We start from the raw sequence: 16,882 nt of genomic DNA on the forward strand, positions 1-16,882 counted from the left end.
TACATGTCGACTTCAACACGGCATTAGTATACAGATGGAAGAAAATCCAGGAGCTTAACATCCAATTATTTAATAGGAATAAAAGTAATACAACTCATGAGTCAGACATTTTTTGAGTGATCCCCTTTAATATTTCGCTCAGAAGACTCGACTCGAGCGCCTGAAGATGTGTTGTGTTGAACTCATGTTACATTAATGTCACAGTCCATGGCAGATGACACCATGCTTCTGAAATATTCTTTCATTTCAAACCAATTTCAGGAGAGCACACGCTGTTCTTTGGCTGCCACTGGGCTACTGCAGTGACTACACTACCACGTGTCTTTGACGGGTGAATCCATAGAAATGGACAAAGTGAAAGCCACAAATTATCTGAGGTATTTTGTACAAGAAGTATCTTTCTCTAGCTGGAAAGACATTGTCACTGGAATCATGCAGTTTCACAGGTGCCCGGAGACACTCATCTTACGGACAGTCTTCAAAAACCTCCGCATCTCTATTCAGCAATCCTAGCTCTGCACCTGTGAATAGAGAAGAGAAAGTCTCTCACTGAGTTGTATTGAAAGCCCTCAGGAGGGTTTGGAAGAATAAGCCACGAGGAGCACAGTGGGCGCCCTGAGAGAGAGGTGTCGTTAGCATGCTGCGGTCCTGCGGTGCACATCCTGGTGCACCTGTCTGAAGACTGGACCACGCATGACACACCTTGTGTCTCGATTTTTCTATGACCATATTAGACTGGATGGATGACATGCGTTGTGGTGACTCATTGATCCTTGTCTATCGAAGCACCCTGTGTTCACGCAGGGCTCCACCAATAGGATGGTCCAAATGCGGATGAGTGGAAATATGAATCCCTTTGTCGTGAGGCCGATTCATATGCAAATGAAGAACCTCTGATTCCTTTTGATTCGCCCCTCCGCATTAGCCGCCCGTTAGTTTGTACGCACATGAGAACTGTTCAGGTGTAATTGCCTTTCAACTCAAATTGCCCTACGTTTTTGTTGCTTTGTGAAGCACCTGTGTAGGGATCAAAGCATTGTATGTGCGTGTCAGCCATGTTTGGAGTGGGTGTCCTCAGAACACCCAATTGACGAGTAATTGGCACTCCAAAACTTTCTATGACCGTTATTGTGCTGGATAAAAAACATCTCACTCGCTACCTTTAATAATAGCTTAAATGATTAAAGTAAAAACTGAGCCTTTAAATTACTAAGCAACAACAAATGATTTGAAACACAGTAATTGCCATGGGGATTAAAATGAATCGGGCTTGCCAAAACAAGTTGATTGGAGTCCCTCTTTCTTTTTGTCATTGTGTAATTGAAATGGCGTTCATCGAATTTGAATTTAATATATCAAAATAACATCAGACGAAACTCTTCCTACATAATTAATATCACTGTGAAGATATTTTTTGTTTGTGTTTTTCGGCCAGAGAAATACATTCACTTACAATTCTATTAGATTTCTGGAGGGGGTGTTATGTATGTCTTTAGATCTTAAAAACAAGTCAAGGATAACAAGTACTGCTGAACTGCAGCTGAACATTATTTAGTGATATAAATATGTTCACATAATACCAAGGGCTCCTATAAATTGTATGAGGGGTCGTATGTAGTACATATCCACCACAGATCTCAAGCACAGAAAGAGAGAGTGACACTTCGAAATAGTGCTCAGGCCTTAGGTTCATCCATACAGAAAGGTTCTTCAAAGCTTTCTGTGCACTTTCGTCTAAGCTGAAGACACTTTGACCATCCTGAGTCTCTGTCACTGCTCTGTATTCACCCCTATTGATCAACATACATGCTGGTGCAATGGGAATGCTTGATGCTAGTGAAGCTTCAGGTTCCTGTTCAATCAAACTCTGTAAGGGAACATTTTAAATAAAGCCTACAGTTAATTCATTCATTCATCCCATTCAACAGCTCAAAACGTCTTACGTTTTGTCTTTAATATGAATATGACTTGGTGTCATGTCATGTATATATACACATGTACACATCAAAATGTCCATTCTTTATTTCCCTTTACTGTTTACCTTTTAAACAGGTAGTTATTGGGTTCTCCAACCACCACGTTACTATTGTCAAGTATGTCTTACAAGTTAATAGGCTAACAGGATGAGGAGAGAATGCAGAACAGTAACTAACATTTGCCAGACAATGTTCAAAGACCCAAGAGTCTGCTCTTGTCGTTCATCTGGCGTCTCCTCGTTGTATCAAAGAGAAAACATCAGAAGTCACAAATGAGGGAACACAAACACTGATGTAATTTACGTAGTCAGTTTAGTTTTTCGGGTCAAATGTTTGATAAACATGAAAGAGGCAATCTCCAAGGCAAATATTGCTATGCAAACATCTTTATACTGTATGACTTCCTGGAAGCTCCTGGCATGCTTCAGTAAATTATGAGGTTCATAAAGGTCACCAAAATGTCATTTGAATTCACAAAACGTGAATTAAGGGCAAAAAGAAAATAAACTGATGAGAATACAAATTATGGCCTCAGAATCCTTCCTGCTTACGTTCTGCACTTTCTGTGTGTGTGATCATTCACTGTACAAATAGTTATCCCTTTACAGGGTTATTGAATGAAAAGTTTTAACAGTATTTCTCACCATGTGAAAATGCATCATCCTTTTGACTGTGACCATGGGGGAGGAGCCTTAGAATTGGAGGTAGAGCACTTGGTATAATAACCTCCCAAACACCGCTGAGACTGACTGAAGATCTGAGAGCTTGACAGAACATACAAAAAACAAATTCTCTCTAAATTCCTAGAGGATTGTTCCAATATTATTTTCTCTTTTGCAATTGCTCTTAAACATAAATGGAGATTTGGAAATTACAGCTTGTAGTGGTTACACTTTTTGCCATGGTGTATACTTACGAAGGACTGTCTTTTAGTGTTGATCAGCAACACTGGATATCCAAAAACTGGCAGGTAGATGGCTAGTAGAAAACAGACTGAAAAAGCATTTGGTAGTATTTTGTTCATATCAATATTGCCATAAAAAGGAACCAGCTGAGTAAAATGTATGTGCTTTTCTCTAGGATGAAGCGCCGGAGGAGAGACCGGCCAGCCAAGTGCCGAATCTCATAAAGAGATCTAAATCTCGCCAGTTCTATGGACTCATGGGCAAACGATCAGGTAGGCACTGGGACATTCTCTGTTGTCTATAAACTGTAGAGCTTACTTTTAAAGACCTTCTGTGATGTACACACACAAAATACTAATGAATAGAAAAATCACATATGGAAACAATTAAATGCATTGTATGTGTATTGTCATTGCTGCATTTACTCAATTATTTTTTGGGTGGGGGCAGATATGAAGCAGCCTATTAAAGTGTATAGACGAAGTGAGTACCAAGTTAAGCCAACAGCTGTGATTTACTGAACAAGAAAAACCGGTTTGATGCTTATGACCACATTTAATTTGTGTCATTAACAGGAAATAAAGGAGACATGTTTGTCGGATTGATGGGCAGAAGAGCTTTAAGTAAAGGTAAGAGTTAAATCCAGACTATTAAAATACATCTCAAGGCATCTTTATTTGTGAAAAATAAAACAACACAGCTTTCATTTGCAAAAGTTAAAACTACACACAGGTTTGAACAATCCCTGTCAAGTGTAGTGACAAAATGCTTTTTTGTGTATGTAGATTCACTCACAAGAATAACTCCAGCTGAAACAAGCACAATAAATTATGTTTCAGAGGATTCACACAAGCCACAAGGTACGTTTTCCATAACTCAGTCACAACAATAACCTGAGAGCCTTCCTTTCCACTTTTTTTTTTACTGCAATGTTTTGTAAAATCACTGCCAATTAACTGAATGCAAAATCAGACCAAACAATATGCTGGTATTCATCTTTATTTCTTCATTTGGCAGATTCGCAAGAGGAATGGGACAAACTCCAATATTACTAAAGCTACTAAAATCATTAAATGTTTACATGATCTATACAAATACGTCAACTCCAAATAACTACAATACAAAACATAACAGCAGTCTGATACTTGTAAGAAAACACGTTTAGATATCAAAGTTCATGCCAATGATTACTGTATCCATCCAAATAGTTCATTAGCATCTGCAAACTGCACTTCTGTTGAATGAAATAAAAGAAAATGCTGCGGGAAGTAAGAAGTATGTATTTTTATGGGCAAAGCGAGACATTCATTTGATCCACCAGATTGGAAAACCCAATACTCGAGTTCTCACAAATGAAAAGACATTCAAAGCTTAACCTACATAGATCTTGTTGAACGAAAATTAACCAATTACTCAATAACACAGCAACAAATTGTTATTGTGTTATGATATTTCAGTCAAGAAAAGTTTGAAATTGTTTTCACATTGTGCAATTTTGTTTTTAAATAACAGTCAAAATGTAAAGCAATAGGGGAACGATCCTTTGGGCAATCAGGGAGGGTGGAGACTGGGTGAAGAACACTGTGGTGTTGATAGTTGGTACGTCTAGGCTACTTCTGGCAGGTGTGGTATAGTTTATTCAATTCAGCAGCCCCACAGCTGCTGCCTCCTAACTCCCTTTGGGCGGGGTCCATTTTAACGAACTGGGGTCGATTGTTTTGTTGTTGTTGCCTTGCTTAGTCTCCTTGCTCTTCCACTCATCGATCAGGTCCTGTGAGAAGACGTCAGGACATTGAACTTAGGAGCTGTCTGATGAACAGTGTGATGGGGAATTTCATCAAACAGTTCATCAAAGCAGTTTTTTGCTGCCTTACATCTGATGAACTCCTGGTTGAAAAACCTTGCTCAGGTCTTACCTGTCTCTTCAGGACCAGGTGTTTCCCCTTCCAGTACTTGAGCATCTGCAGGGACTGCAGAGTGCTGACGATATCCACGGGGTTTACTGCAGTCTCCTGGCTGATCTCTGCACACACACACACACAGACTCAGTAAAAACCAAATAAAGCCAACTGCTTCTCTTTTCCTTCATATTTTTCAAATATTACCCTGACGCTAATCGTGTTCTCGATTGTGTAAAGGTGTTCTCGTCTTTGATCTCCATCTAGGTGTTTCCAACAAGTGTAATTCCAACAAGTGTAATTATTACTGAATATCTCCTGTGATTAAAGGGCCTCAGGTACCTTTGATGGAGATCTCCTTGCCCTGGAAGTTGTACATGTACCGCAGCAGCACCTCCTTCCAGTAGCTGCGGTAGCTGATGAGGCCCAGGTCTGACAGTGGCCTCTCAGGAGAGCCCACCTTCTCCTCCACCTTGGACAGCAGGTAGCCTACAGGGAGGGGGAGGGGGGGAATCCACACTTCAAGATCCGTCGCTGTCCACACATTTACAGTCTTCCCCTTTCTCCTCAAACCTTAGCATTGACGAGGGGGCAGAGGCAGAGTTCTACGTACTGAAGTCGATCAGCATCTTGCCGTAGCCCTGCCTCATGTACTGAGGCATCGTCAGGATGCAGGACACGTTGTAGTTGAGGAAGGAGTTCTTCTCCTGGAGACACAAAATGTCCGACACTTATAACGACATTGGGGTTTTTTTTTTTTTGGGGGGGGGGGTTGTCGTTTGAATAGCGTTTGAAAACGTTTAAAAAGCTCGAGTCAAAAAGAGAGCGTCACATCTAGCATTGTGGAGGAGAGAATCCCTTTCATGTGTTGCTACCTTGGAGAAGTATCCCACGAGGTGGCAGCCCGTGTTGTCTGCCTCAGTCATGACGTAGAACAGGAAGGGCTCCACGTCGTAGTACAGCGTCTTGTGGTCGAGGAACAGCTTGGCCAGCAAACACAGGTTCTGGCAGTAGATCTTGTTCTTCTTGCCGTCGACTTCAAACACAGATATGGCTCCCTTCCTGTACACTTCATCTCCAGGGGGATGCTTCCACACACACTTGGCCTGGTGAAAACACAGATAAACACACAACTAACCATCACCTTCAAATTCCTATATATTTCTTCCACGGCATTGGAAGGTGTAAAATAGGGAAACGACCAAATATTGGCAGTGCTTTGTCACCATGTGTCGCCTGAGGATGGTCTGGCTCTTCATGTACTTAAGGCAGAACTCGCAGACGTAGAGGCGACCCAGGCGGGCGTACTCCTCGGGGTATGGAGAGTGGTACCAGGTGTCCAGCTCGTAGCGGCCAAACAGGATGGTCTTGATCATGTTGCTGCCCTCGGTGATCTGGCCCTGGATACGCAGCTTCTCCTGGACAGACAGGAGATGGGCATGGTCACAAAACAAGGAAAAAGAAAGATGGTGGGGTGGTAGTAATATGTGACAAATCATCAACACAATGTCATCCAGAACATCCATATATTTGGGATCTACATTCAGTGTAGAGGAGGAGGAGGAGGAGGAAGAGGCCAGGGGAGATGCGTTAAGGGATCTCTCTCTAACCATATCCTCTGAAGCTCGCGCCTGAGCTTTCCTGAAGAGCTCCAGGTCATAGTCGCTGGTGATGTTCTCCAACAGGGGCTCTCTGGTGTTGCCGTAGCTCTGACGATGCTCCTGTCGACGACACACACAGACACACGCACCCAGGTGATACAGAGACAGAGACTGCACGAAGCACTGGTGGCTGTCTACTGATTGTGATCATTCATCGTGTTCATTGAGAGCAGCTGAAGCCGTTATCAGGTGTGTTGATGTGACTAACAGGGGGCCCAGTCCTGACTCACCATGTGCTTCTCCTTTTGTTCCTTCTGCAGTCCTGAGTTCCTCCCTTTCCTCAGTTCTGTCACCTGCTCCTTGTATCGAGTCTGTCTCGATGTGGGGGTCTGGGTTAGGAGAAGGAAACAGCGAATGAATGCATCACTCAAGCTCACAAATTGTTGTGTTACTGTTGACCCGTACCTTTAAGAATTAGACACAGAGGGTGTAATGTACCTGGTGACGGGTAGCATGTCTGTTGTTGCCTTCATCTGGAACCTTCACCTCTTCTTCCTGTTTCTCTCGACTGGTGGCTTTTACCTGTGCATGCAGCACAACATAAAACATATTCTGAATCATTGTAATCATCTCTTACAACATTGATCAAATGCATTTACACCTCCATCGGTAGGCACACAGGTCAGGGGTAAAAAAAGGTGAGAAAGATACGACGAACCCCCCTTCCGGGGCATGGTCCCCCAGAAGAAAATGTCTTAAATTTTTAAGTTAAACACACCAATCTAGTGCACTTTGAGTGTAAAATTAAAAGGCTAGATCAATGTAGAAAAACCTCTGTCCCTAATTGGCTGTGAGGTTTGGGCATTAGGAGTGACGATTGGTTCCAGAGCCCCACGCTCCAAATATTCCCCCCCCCCCCTCCAAATATTTTCTCATTGGATCGGCACAAATCACGTAGGTGACCCGTTTGGGTTTCAAAAAGGTGAGTGTCACCTAAAGGTGAGGAGTTTGCATGCCTGCTCTATGCTTCTGTGTACTTACCTTGCACTCATCGGCTGAGAGGTTGTGATATAGCGGACACCCTGATACAGCAAAATGGCGTTCATGTTTTCCTGTGAGGTGACCTAAAGGAGCAAAGGAGACACACACACACACAGAACGACTGAGTTTGGAGGGAGGGTGTGACTGACATCATCCACAAGTAAGCTTGTGTCTAGACTAGCCACACAAGGAGACATTATTCAGGTTACCCAGAGAGTTGCATCCTGGGGTGGGACACTTCATGTTGAAATTGTAGGTCTCGTGGCAACGCCTGCGTTTGGGCCGGTGAGAAAGGTCCTTGTCGGAGTCTCTGTGGGCCGGGTCCTTTGACTGGCTCTCATCGTGAGAGGCGTTGGGGCTGGAGATGTCTAGCTCGGACTCTGACGACGGAGCGTTGCCTGTAGGGGTCAACGGAGGGGACTCGTCATGGTCACCTGATCGCTTCAGGTCTGGGGTATCTACATGGACAAGAGGGAGGCGAGAACAAGAAGTCAATTGGCTGATTAACCATTAGATAAGACGCCCATTGTTGTTATATATTGTGGTCCTTAGTAAAGGGTATGGCTGCAGCTATACCTTGGGAACTTTGACTGAGGCGTAGTGATGCTCTTGTAAGGCGTGTTCTTTTGGGCATGTTTCCATCGCTCTCAGAGCTGTTGGTCTGCTCTCTCTCAGCAGACGAGTCCGAGTCTTCGGTGCCATCTGAGCCGCTTCCAACATGCCTCTGCTAAAAGAACGGGATAAAATCATTCCACTTATGCATTACACAGGCTGCAGTCAAAGTCAGTGAGCTGGTGATGTGCTAGCTTCTGACTGATTGGAAAGCTAGCAAATTTGCTAGAGTAGTGTAAAATGACAGAATGTTATATGGCTCACGTTGGCTAGCTAATGTAGCTAAAAACAACCAAGCACATTCCCATCTGTCTCTCGCTAGCTAAATATCTAGCTAACGCCCGCAAGTACAGTATTTTATGATTCAATTTAAACTAAATACTTATGCTACAGCATCCCTTACAGTACAAGTAATGTCTGGGCGATATTCAATCACCGAGATATTTAACATAACGTTAGCTGTCAATAACGCTATCTTACAAACAACAACGTTGTATTAGCTTTAGCATTAGCGATAGAGAACAGTGTTAGCGTTAGCCTACCAGCTTAGCCTGTGAATTTAGCCTTGTTACTGTAGCTTGTTAGCTAGGCAGCTAGCCGACTAGGCTGCGACCTACATTTTCTTACCTGTCGTCTACGGGGCATTTTTCCCTTTAAGAAGGCAAGTTCCTATGCCCTTATCTCATTAAGCAGGGTAGAGCGCCAATCCTTAAAACTTCTATGGAAAGAACAGGTTTAGATTCGTTCTTTTCCTTTAAAGTTTGTAAGTACACACAATATCTGCCGTGCTACGTCTCGCGCCACATTTTCCACACAGATAGCCTAGCACTTCCGGAGATTGGAAAATTGGTAGGTTTGTTGTAGTATGAGACATTCACCACTGGGCGCCATGAAACAAGGATCGTGTCATAATAATTTAGTTGGATGAAGGGATCACTGAGATATACAGTACCAGTCAAAACTTTTGACTGGTACTGTATGAGGGGGAGAGGGGAACATGCGTTTATATATTAATCATGCATATTGAAGTCAAATAAACCAGTTGTGGGCACACTAAATGCCCAGTCTGACCTTGTGTTGTTCTGTGTACCTGACAAATAAAAGACTTGAACTTGATCTAAATTGTATTATATTATGTTGATGGATTAAGTGCATGTGCAGATAGATACAATTCCAAAATATTTCCAACATTTCGAATCAAACTGCCCTCAAACACTGAATTAAATTTGATGTTGATTCGTCACTTATAGCATGCATGAAATATGGAGTAGGCTATGATAAACGAACCAACAAAATTAGTTGCCCTGCTCTTCAGTGTATGCCACAGCTGTTATCCTTCTGGTATCTCCTTACGCCCCACCCTTTAGGTCACAGGAGGTGGAGCTGGTTGAGGTAGTGGGGTAGAAACAGAAAATGCCTCCGTTTTCCCGAGAGTTCCATAGACAGCCCTGCCTATAAAAAGGAAGGGGGCTGAGAGTGCTATATGTACCCCTAGCAGCTGATACCGGCCATCCTAAAAATAGCGCAAGGCCTTGTAGACCAGACTGTAGTTCTCTTGCGTCCTCACAGTTTGACACAAAAGTATTGTTAAGACGATTTCAACATGCCAAAGATTGTCAGACCTGAGGATTGGTAAGTGTTGTGATTTTTAAGAGTATTTTTGATTTGTAATAGACTTAATTATGTTGAATTGAACGCTATTCTCTGCACGCTTTTAGTCTCTAAAGAGGTGACGTTGATGTGTGTTGAGATGACACTTTTCATAGTTTATAATAATAATATTGGTCTGTGATTTGGTTCTATGAATTTCTACGAATTCTACTCAATATTGTTTTTTTTTAAATCCATTATAGTCAGCCAGCACATGCACTATGGTACGACAGGAAGAAATATGTCACTATCAACTTCATGGTGCAGAAACCAAGGGATGTTCAGGTTGAAATTCTGAATAACAAAATGGTTTTATGGTAAGCTCAAACACATTAGTAGTCTGTATATATATATATTGTTTGTGATTGTGAATGAACGAGAGAAAGAGATAAAGAAAGAATACAAGGTATGAGAAAGACATTTGAATCGTATTGTATAGGCTATCGTATACATATGTATCTGTATACGTGTCTTTGTATTTCTCGATTTGACAGTTGTAAATCAGATGATGACACCATCTACAATGAGATTTACTTTTATGATGAGGTGCAAAGATTCGTAAGTAATTCCCCAATTTCCAGTCATTTGAAGCTTGACATTTCTTTATACAACTTCCATTAGAAGTGCACAAAGTAACGTAGAGTACAACACAGAACAGCCTTTCTGATCTTTGAAACAGGACTCTAGAGAGAAAGTCTACGATCGCAGCATAAACGTACTTCTGAGGAAGATGAAACCAGATGTTGCCTGGCCTCGACTTCAGAAAGATACTGCCAAAGTACCAAATATTTGAATTTTGGGGGGTAATGTAGGCTAAACCATAATGTTAGGAAGTGAAATGCATAATATTTTCCTCCTTTTAAAATGTGAAAATGGGTTTGTTTTCTGTTAAGCCAAGTTGGATAAATGTGGACTTTGATAACTGGAGAGACTGGGAACATGAAGAGGATGAGGGAATGGCTGAGTTCGAGCAATATGCTGACGTAAGTAAAACCGATTTTTGAGGGCAGTGATGTAAAGGTTTCGGAGAAATTAATCTTATTGCTATTGTACATTATTCATTACTTTCTGAGATGTTATTCCAATATTTCTTTTTTTCTTTTTTTTTCTAACAGATGATGCAAGAGATGACCAGCAAAAACAAAAGTGGACCGCCAGCCATGGATGATCTTTTCGATTTGGATGTTCGTAGCCTATCTGAACTGCTCAAATTATTTCTGAATAATGTGACTTGATAATGTACAATAACTTTATCGTAAAGGACAACAATTGAAACAATTGATTTGATATTTTTCCACAGGATGACTGATCATCTGAGGCGTCTTTTTGATTTTTCCGTTTGGCAAAACGAATAGAACGACTAAAAGAAGATTCCTCAGGAGAACTTACAAAAGTTTCATATGTTTATTTATTTTTATTATTTTGGACAATAATTGCTTAAAGTGAAGTGAAGCCCTGCTTGACACTGCCTATCTGTAGATGTATTGTTTAATGTGTGTGTATCATTTTCTATGATATATTATTTATTAAATAAATAAAATCATGTATTTTCTAATCTGTCCCTGCATAATTATACTAAATTCAAACAACACAAAAAAATAATATATATATAGCAGACCAGAGGTGTTTTGAGAATTATCTTTTAAATTGTTTTTTATAATTAGAAAAAATGATGTAATATGTAGTAATAATAATAATAATAATAATGTAAAATGTTGTATATAATTTAATTCTTAACACCTTTATGTGGACCACCCGGTCCCATGTGGACCTATGGGAAAACCATCCAGCCGATTGGATCTGTCCCACTTCACTATCCGTAGTACTCTGACAGCCTGTTCAAAAAGCAAAGCGAGACTGTCTTTAATTCCGTGATTGAACTAAATACTTGTTAACATGGCTTTTCAGTGTCAGCGGGATTGCTACATGCAAGAGGTATGAGAATTGAACCTCAGACTAGTTTAAACAGCCAAGGAGCACCGCACAACTTTGATACTTTGATAGTGTTCTACTACTAGCTTGGTAGTTAGTAGCTAGACTAGCTAACACATAAGCTAACGGTAACACATAACGAAATGCATTTGTTTTCGTTACTACTATAAGCTAGTGGTACTCTAACTACAAGAACGCCATACATGACTAACCCAATAGTACAACTCATGCGTAACTTTAACAAGGATTAACTGTATAGAATGACGTGAAGTAGTACATATCTGATTTATGAGCCTAACCTTCTAAAATAAGACAATAATTGAAATGCAGACTATATTGAGTCATTGTAATTAAATGCAATACTAGGAACTTCATTCGGTGCTCCCTGTGGTTAGCAATTAATTAGAAATGCCTTATGGTCATGTTCTGGTTTCCAGTTTGTTACCTCAGTGGTATCCTGCTCACCTGGAGAACTGAAACAGGAAGTCAGTGGAAAAAAAGAATCCATCAAAGGCTTCAATGTCAAACTCCAAGACACCATACTATTTCCAGAGGGAGGTGGTCAGGTAAGAACTGCACACAGGAGGCTTGTAAAAACATAAACTCACTCAATATGAAATACCATGAACAAAGATTGCTGTGAGGATTACCATTTGACTTGTTCATTATAGTTCTTACCTACTAAGTAACTTGGTGCAGAACAGTTTACTCTTATTGTATTTTCTCCAGCCAGATGACCACGGGTTGATAGGGGATGTGGCAGTGTTGCGGGTGACCAGACAGGGGGCGGAAGCGGTGCATTTTGTGGGCTCTGCCCTGGAGGTGGGAAAGGAAGTGCTTCTGAAAGTGGATTGGGAGCGGAGGTTTGACCACATGCAGCAACACTCAGGTAAGGGATTAGACTGAGTAGACTATCTATGCATACATCTCTGAACTGCGTGATTTAGATACACAGATACAAACGTGACATACGTGTGGCATGGTATGGTATACATTTAAATTACATGTCTTCAGCTTTTACTGATGTGCCTTTCATCTGTCAATTCACAGGCCAGCATCTGGTCACAGCCATGGCAGACTCCATGTTTGGATTCAAAACCACATCCTGGTATGGTCATTGAATTCCTTAAGTAAGGTTTTCACTTCAATAAAACTGTTTTATGTGTTTTTCCAGAATGTTCACTCTGCCTTGTTGCAGGGAGTTGGGCCGCCAGCGTAGCTCCATAGAGCTGGACACTCCCTGTATGAAGCCAGCCCAGGTGGAGGCCCTGGAGGCTGCAGTGAACGACAAGATCCGTGCCCAAGTCCCCGTCACCGTGCAGCTGCTGTCCCTAGACGACCCTGCTGTGGAGCAGGTGTAACCTTCACCACAACCATAACCTTCACAACAACCATTACCTTCACCACAACCATAACCTTCACAACAACCATAACCTACAGTAACTTTAACTCCTCACTGTGGAACAGTAACTCCTCACTGTTGAACCAACCACATTTTCTGGACCAGAAATGGATATAGTAACTTTGGAGTTTTGTGGGTGTAGAACGTTATTTGAATCGGAATGTTACAGGTGAGGAGTCGTGGTCTCCCTGACGACCATGCGGGACCTGTCAGGATCATTGACATCCAGGGTGTTGATGCCAACATGTGCTGTGGCACCCATGTGTCCAACCTCAGTCACCTGCAGGTGAAATCCCCAGACTGTACAATACACCCAGAACACAGACTGTACAATACACCCAGAACACACTGTTGAATTTGCGTGGAGTATAATATTTGAAGTTGTGTCTAGAGTGCAGCCCAATGTCTTGACTGATCCAGTTTTTACATCTATTAATTGGATTTATTACATTCAATAATTTTGTTTTATGTGATGTGTTGCATTTAGTAAACTCCTGTTGTGTTTCAGGTTATTAAACTGCTGGGGACGGAAAAAGGAAAAAAGAACAAAACAAACTTGATTTTCCTGGCAGGAAACCGTGTTCTGAAGTATGCTGAGAAAAGCTACAGCACAGAGCGCTCGCTTGTATCGCTTCTAAAGTAGGTTCAGTTCCTTCAAGATCTCTTTGTTCTTTCTAAAGTTGATGTTTTCAAACGGATCCTTCCGGTGTGTTTTGACAGGACAGGGCCCGAAGACCACGTGGAGGCAGTTGAAAAGCTGCAGAAGTCTGTCAAGATGCTCCAGAAAGTAAGCTGTCAACTGTATACTGTCTGAACCTCCATGGTCCGCTTCGTTGTCTAACTAGCTATACTATCTTGTGTCTTGGACAGGGTAACTTGGGCCTGCTGCGGGACATGGCTGTCCTCATAGCCCAGAACTTCAAGAGCAACCCACAGAGAAGCAACTTCTTCACCCTACACAAGTGAGCGACTCCTGACTTTTATATACTGGAAGAACACTGTACCATTCCAGTCTTTTCATACAGTCATAGTTACTGTTCTTACTTACAGGAAAGAGGGTGACAATGAGTTTATGAACATCATAGCCAATGAAATAGGCACTGAGGTGAGACCACACATGTGTAGTGTACAACCCAATCCAACATTACATTGAATAGGATCAAAAATTAGGCCTTGTCCTGTCCCATCTGGGCCCTGCAGGATACATTGGTGTTCCTGACTGTTGGAGAGGAGAAAGGACCAGGGTTGTTTCTTCTGGCTGGACCCAATGACATGGTGACTGAGATGGGAGCAAGGTAAACCCACACAACTAAAGGATGTATAATGTTTGGTTTACAAATTATATTTATATGACACTAACAAATGTGGATGAAAATGCAACTAATTGGAAACGAGACATGAACATCAAATACATTCATTTGACACACAATTACTTTATGTCCTAGCATCTGTCAAGTGCTGTCATAATCAGATGGGTGTCATACTTTGTGTGGCCACTGTAGGGTGCTGGAGATGCTCCAGGGTAAAGGAGCAGGGAAGAACGGCCGCTTCCAGGGCAAAGCCACCAGCCTGGCAGGGAGAGGGGATGTGGAGGCCCTGTTACAGGAGCGCTGCAGACAGCATGCTGCAGGGGAGGAGTGACCTGTCATGGAGGACCAGAGAGGGCACAACCACCTGTTCCGACCAAGAATCAAATATGAGATCATTGGAAGGCTAAAACGCTGCTGTGCCTAACTTACCTTGGATTTTAAAAGTTAAAATTTTAAGGTTTTTGTGGTGACCACAAAATGTAATGTAGCGAAATGGAAATATGTAAAAAAATTGAAAAGGGGAAATATTTGTTCTTGATGTCAGGTATGTATATTGTGTATGTACTGCTTCAGACTGTAAAAATAAGACAATTTTATAAGTTGTTCTCTGCGCCGCTCTTCATTCTTCATTTCTACTTAAATTCTTCTTTTACGTTGTGTTGTTTGTTAATTGCATAACAGTTATGTTCCCCCCATCATTTTCAGTCGATCTGTTGCTCAGAACATGAAGTTCTAAACCAAATGAGGATCAGGACACAGTGAAAAACAGTCAAATATTGAATGTCCAACCACATTTGTCAACTAGGTAACCATAAACACATGTTAACACTTCTATCTGAAGTGTTGTGCAGTGGGACAACAGTTTTTTTTTGTCGCCAGGTGCCATGTTGAATCCTAGTATTGGAGCTCCTTTGATGTTGGCTTTCAGTAGTTCTCATGCCCGCATAAAACTCAGTGGACGTACTCCGAGTTGATTAAACAAATTCAAATCAACTTTCACATTTACATCCAGAACAACTTACAGTAAGTACAGGGACATTCTCCCCAAGGCAAGTAGGGTGAAGTGCCTTGCCCAAGGACACAACGTCATTTTGCGCGGCCAGGAATCGAACCAGCAACCTTCTGATTAATATCCCAACTCCCTAACTGCTCAGCCATCTGATCCCAGCTTTTCTAGAACTGAGTTTCACATTTTAGGGTAAATCAACTCAGAGTTCAAGGTTAGGTTCACAGTTTGTTGAACCTGCGTTCTGGAATACTCCCCCTGATGCACAGAACATGACGTTCAGTTCTTAACCAAATGAGTATTGGGACACTGTATAAAAAAACACTCAAATACCATTATCAGGTACTGTTGTCTCAAAGAAAACAGTAAGTAATACAGCCATGACCTGTATGCACTCTCACCACGTAAGACTCCATTGCTGAAAAAAGCATTTTGAACTTTGCTGCACAACATTTGGAAAAGCCAGGGAAATGGGCTACTGGGAGAATATAGTGTTGTCAGATGAGAGCAAAATTGAACTGTCTGGATGCCTTAACACACCATGTAAAAAAAACAATACACACACACCCTAGAAAACACCATACCAACAGTGAAGTTTGGAGGTAGGAACATCATGGTGTGGGACTCAGCAAATGGTACTGGCAAACTTCATATAATTGAAGGGAGGATTAATGGGCAAATTTACAGAGACATTCTTGACAAAAATCTGCTTCCATCTACTAGGATGATGAAGATGAATCGATGGTGGACATTTCAGATCCCAAACACACAGCCAAGGACAGGTTTCAAAGAAAGAAAAGAGAGCTGGGCTGGCCCAGCCAATCACCTGACTTAAATCCCATGAAAATCTATGGAAATAACTGAATATCAAGATTCTTAAAAGAGGCCCTCAGAACCTTCAAGATTTGAATGACTGTTTGTGTGAAAGAATGGGACAAAATCACACCAGAGCAATGCATGCGACTAGTTTCTCCATACAAGAGGCGTTTTGAAGCTATCATTACCAACAAAAGCTTTTGTACAAAGAACTAAATAAATATCAGAAAGCTTGTTTAATACTTTTCCCCTGTGTCTTTTCACATTATTACACATAACTTAATTTCTGAACTTATTTGTTTTGGTTTCTTTGTATCTATGGATTGCTTGGGTTGTAACCAACATCTGGTGAAAATGTCAATAGAACTTTTGGAAATATATTTACTGAGAAAAATGGTGACGTGTTCAATACGTATTTCACCCGCTTTATGTCAACTAGGTACCGTTAATCTGTAAAAGTGACAATTTTGTGACGTGTGTATCTGTCGTAAGTCTACATTAGGTTGAAGGCCAGGGCTTCACTACACAGTTAATCATTATGTTTGACTTCTAACTTGGCTCTGTTTACGTGAAAAATATCTTTTTTTATCTTGTTTGTGTTCTGTTTTACAAGTGCACGTGACGTCTGCACAAGGCAGCAGGTTAGGAAACGACTGAAGTTATATTTATGTAGTTGTGGAACACATTTTAATATATACATATACAGTTGTCTGATAATGGAAAGGTTTGTTGA

General features: G+C 41.4%; 4 protein-coding genes and 1 long non-coding RNA gene across 10 annotated transcripts; 3 read left to right on the top strand and 2 right to left on the bottom strand.

Moving 5' to 3' along the window:
* The first annotated feature begins 2,832 nt into the window (after positions 1–2,832).
* On the top strand, positions 2,833–4,078 carry LOC146259531 (uncharacterized). The gene is made up of 6 exons (XM_084670981.1): positions 2,833–2,946; positions 3,057–3,153; positions 3,332–3,364; positions 3,457–3,510; positions 3,667–3,741; positions 3,899–4,078. The coding sequence occupies exons 1-6, from the start codon at positions 2,833–2,835 to the stop codon at positions 3,934–3,936; spliced, it is 411 nt and encodes a 136-aa protein (XP_084527107.1). The 3' UTR covers positions 3,937–4,078.
* Positions 3,538–8,853, bottom strand: kat7b (K(lysine) acetyltransferase 7b). Of its 3 annotated transcripts, none has more exons than XM_084670980.1 (13): positions 8,661–8,853; positions 7,998–8,145; positions 7,631–7,879; positions 7,422–7,504; positions 6,879–6,962; positions 6,671–6,769; positions 6,390–6,500; positions 6,006–6,197; positions 5,655–5,885; positions 5,393–5,486; positions 5,122–5,268; positions 4,798–4,904; positions 3,538–4,652 (listed from the first exon to the last, which is right to left on the bottom strand). In XM_084670980.1, the coding sequence occupies exons 1-13, from the start codon at positions 8,676–8,678 to the stop codon at positions 4,551–4,553; spliced, it is 1,665 nt and encodes a 554-aa protein (XP_084527106.1). In that variant the 5' UTR covers positions 8,679–8,853; the 3' UTR covers positions 3,538–4,550. The 3 variants fall into 3 exon arrangements, with proteins under 3 accessions (XP_084527106.1, XP_084527105.1, XP_084527104.1); XM_084670979.1 differs by having other exon boundaries at positions 7,998–8,148; XM_084670978.1 differs by having other exon boundaries at positions 6,321–6,500; positions 7,998–8,148.
* A 622-nt stretch (positions 8,854–9,475) lies between these two features.
* Positions 9,476–11,238, top strand: ptges3l (prostaglandin E synthase 3 like). The gene is made up of 7 exons (XM_084670859.1): positions 9,476–9,665; positions 9,887–10,000; positions 10,178–10,241; positions 10,363–10,461; positions 10,577–10,666; positions 10,799–10,867; positions 10,984–11,238. Exons 1-7 carry the CDS (start codon positions 9,637–9,639, stop codon positions 10,990–10,992), a joined length of 474 nt encoding a protein of 157 aa, XP_084526985.1. The 5' UTR covers positions 9,476–9,636; the 3' UTR covers positions 10,993–11,238.
* Positions 11,074–15,513, bottom strand: LOC146259534 (uncharacterized). Of its 4 annotated transcripts, none has more exons than XR_014729593.1 (6): positions 15,350–15,513; positions 13,014–14,691; positions 12,620–12,977; positions 12,294–12,431; positions 12,061–12,088; positions 11,074–11,518 (listed from the first exon to the last, which is right to left on the bottom strand). It is a non-coding gene; the product is annotated as an uncharacterized LOC146259534 (long non-coding RNA). The 4 variants fall into 4 exon arrangements; XR_014729591.1 differs by having other exon boundaries at positions 12,081–12,188; XR_014729590.1 differs by having other exon boundaries at positions 12,081–12,202.
* Positions 11,482–16,396, top strand: aarsd1 (alanyl-tRNA synthetase domain containing 1). Its single transcript, XM_084670855.1, has 14 exons — positions 11,482–11,618; positions 12,053–12,181; positions 12,345–12,504; positions 12,666–12,723; positions 12,814–12,970; positions 13,187–13,303; positions 13,526–13,656; positions 13,738–13,804; positions 13,888–13,979; positions 14,068–14,122; positions 14,218–14,312; positions 14,520–14,871; positions 15,033–15,132; positions 16,057–16,396. Exons 1-12 carry the CDS (start codon positions 11,580–11,582, stop codon positions 14,656–14,658), a joined length of 1,239 nt encoding a protein of 412 aa, XP_084526981.1. The 5' UTR covers positions 11,482–11,579; the 3' UTR covers positions 14,659–14,871; positions 15,033–15,132; positions 16,057–16,396.
* Positions 16,397–16,882: the final 486 nt, after the last annotated feature.

The sequence above is a fragment of the Hypomesus nipponensis genome, chromosome 13 (assembly GCF_054491055.1).
Source record: "Hypomesus nipponensis isolate SF chromosome 13, ASM5449105v1, whole genome shotgun sequence".
Lineage (NCBI taxonomy): Eukaryota > Metazoa > Chordata > Actinopteri > Osmeriformes > Osmeridae > Hypomesus > Hypomesus nipponensis.

Excerpts from the sequence above, each read along its gene's own strand:
- LOC146259531 (XM_084670981.1), top strand. The coding sequence starts at position 2,833 with ATGGAGATTTGGAAATTACAGCTTGTAGTGGTTACACTTTTTGCCATG. Across the intron at positions 2,947-3,056 it reads GGATATCCAAAAACTGGCAG|GATGAAGCGCCGGAGGAGAG; the intron begins GTAGATGGCTAG and ends GCTTTTCTCTAG. Across the intron at positions 3,742-3,898 it reads GGATTCACACAAGCCACAAG|ATTCGCAAGAGGAATGGGAC; the intron begins GTACGTTTTCCA and ends TTCATTTGGCAG.
- kat7b (XM_084670978.1), bottom strand. Across the intron at positions 6,770-6,878 it reads GACATGCTACCCGTCACCAG|ACCCCCACATCGAGACAGAC; the intron begins GTACATTACACC and ends CTCCTAACCCAG. Across the intron at positions 4,905-5,121 it reads CAAGGAGATCTCCATCAAAG|AGATCAGCCAGGAGACTGCA; the intron begins GTACCTGAGGCC and ends GTGTGTGTGCAG.
- ptges3l (XM_084670859.1), top strand. The coding sequence starts at position 9,637 with ATGCCAAAGATTGTCAGACCTGAGGATTG. Across the intron at positions 9,666-9,886 it reads ATTGTCAGACCTGAGGATTG|TCAGCCAGCACATGCACTAT; the intron begins GTAAGTGTTGTG and ends AATCCATTATAG. Across the intron at positions 10,667-10,798 it reads AGTTCGAGCAATATGCTGAC|ATGATGCAAGAGATGACCAG; the intron begins GTAAGTAAAACC and ends TTTTTCTAACAG.
- aarsd1 (XM_084670855.1), top strand. The coding sequence starts at position 11,580 with ATGGCTTTTCAGTGTCAGCGGGATTGCTACATGCAAGAG. Across the intron at positions 12,182-12,344 it reads TTCCAGAGGGAGGTGGTCAG|CCAGATGACCACGGGTTGAT; the intron begins GTAAGAACTGCA and ends TATTTTCTCCAG. Across the intron at positions 12,724-12,813 it reads GGATTCAAAACCACATCCTG|GGAGTTGGGCCGCCAGCGTA; the intron begins GTATGGTCATTG and ends GCCTTGTTGCAG.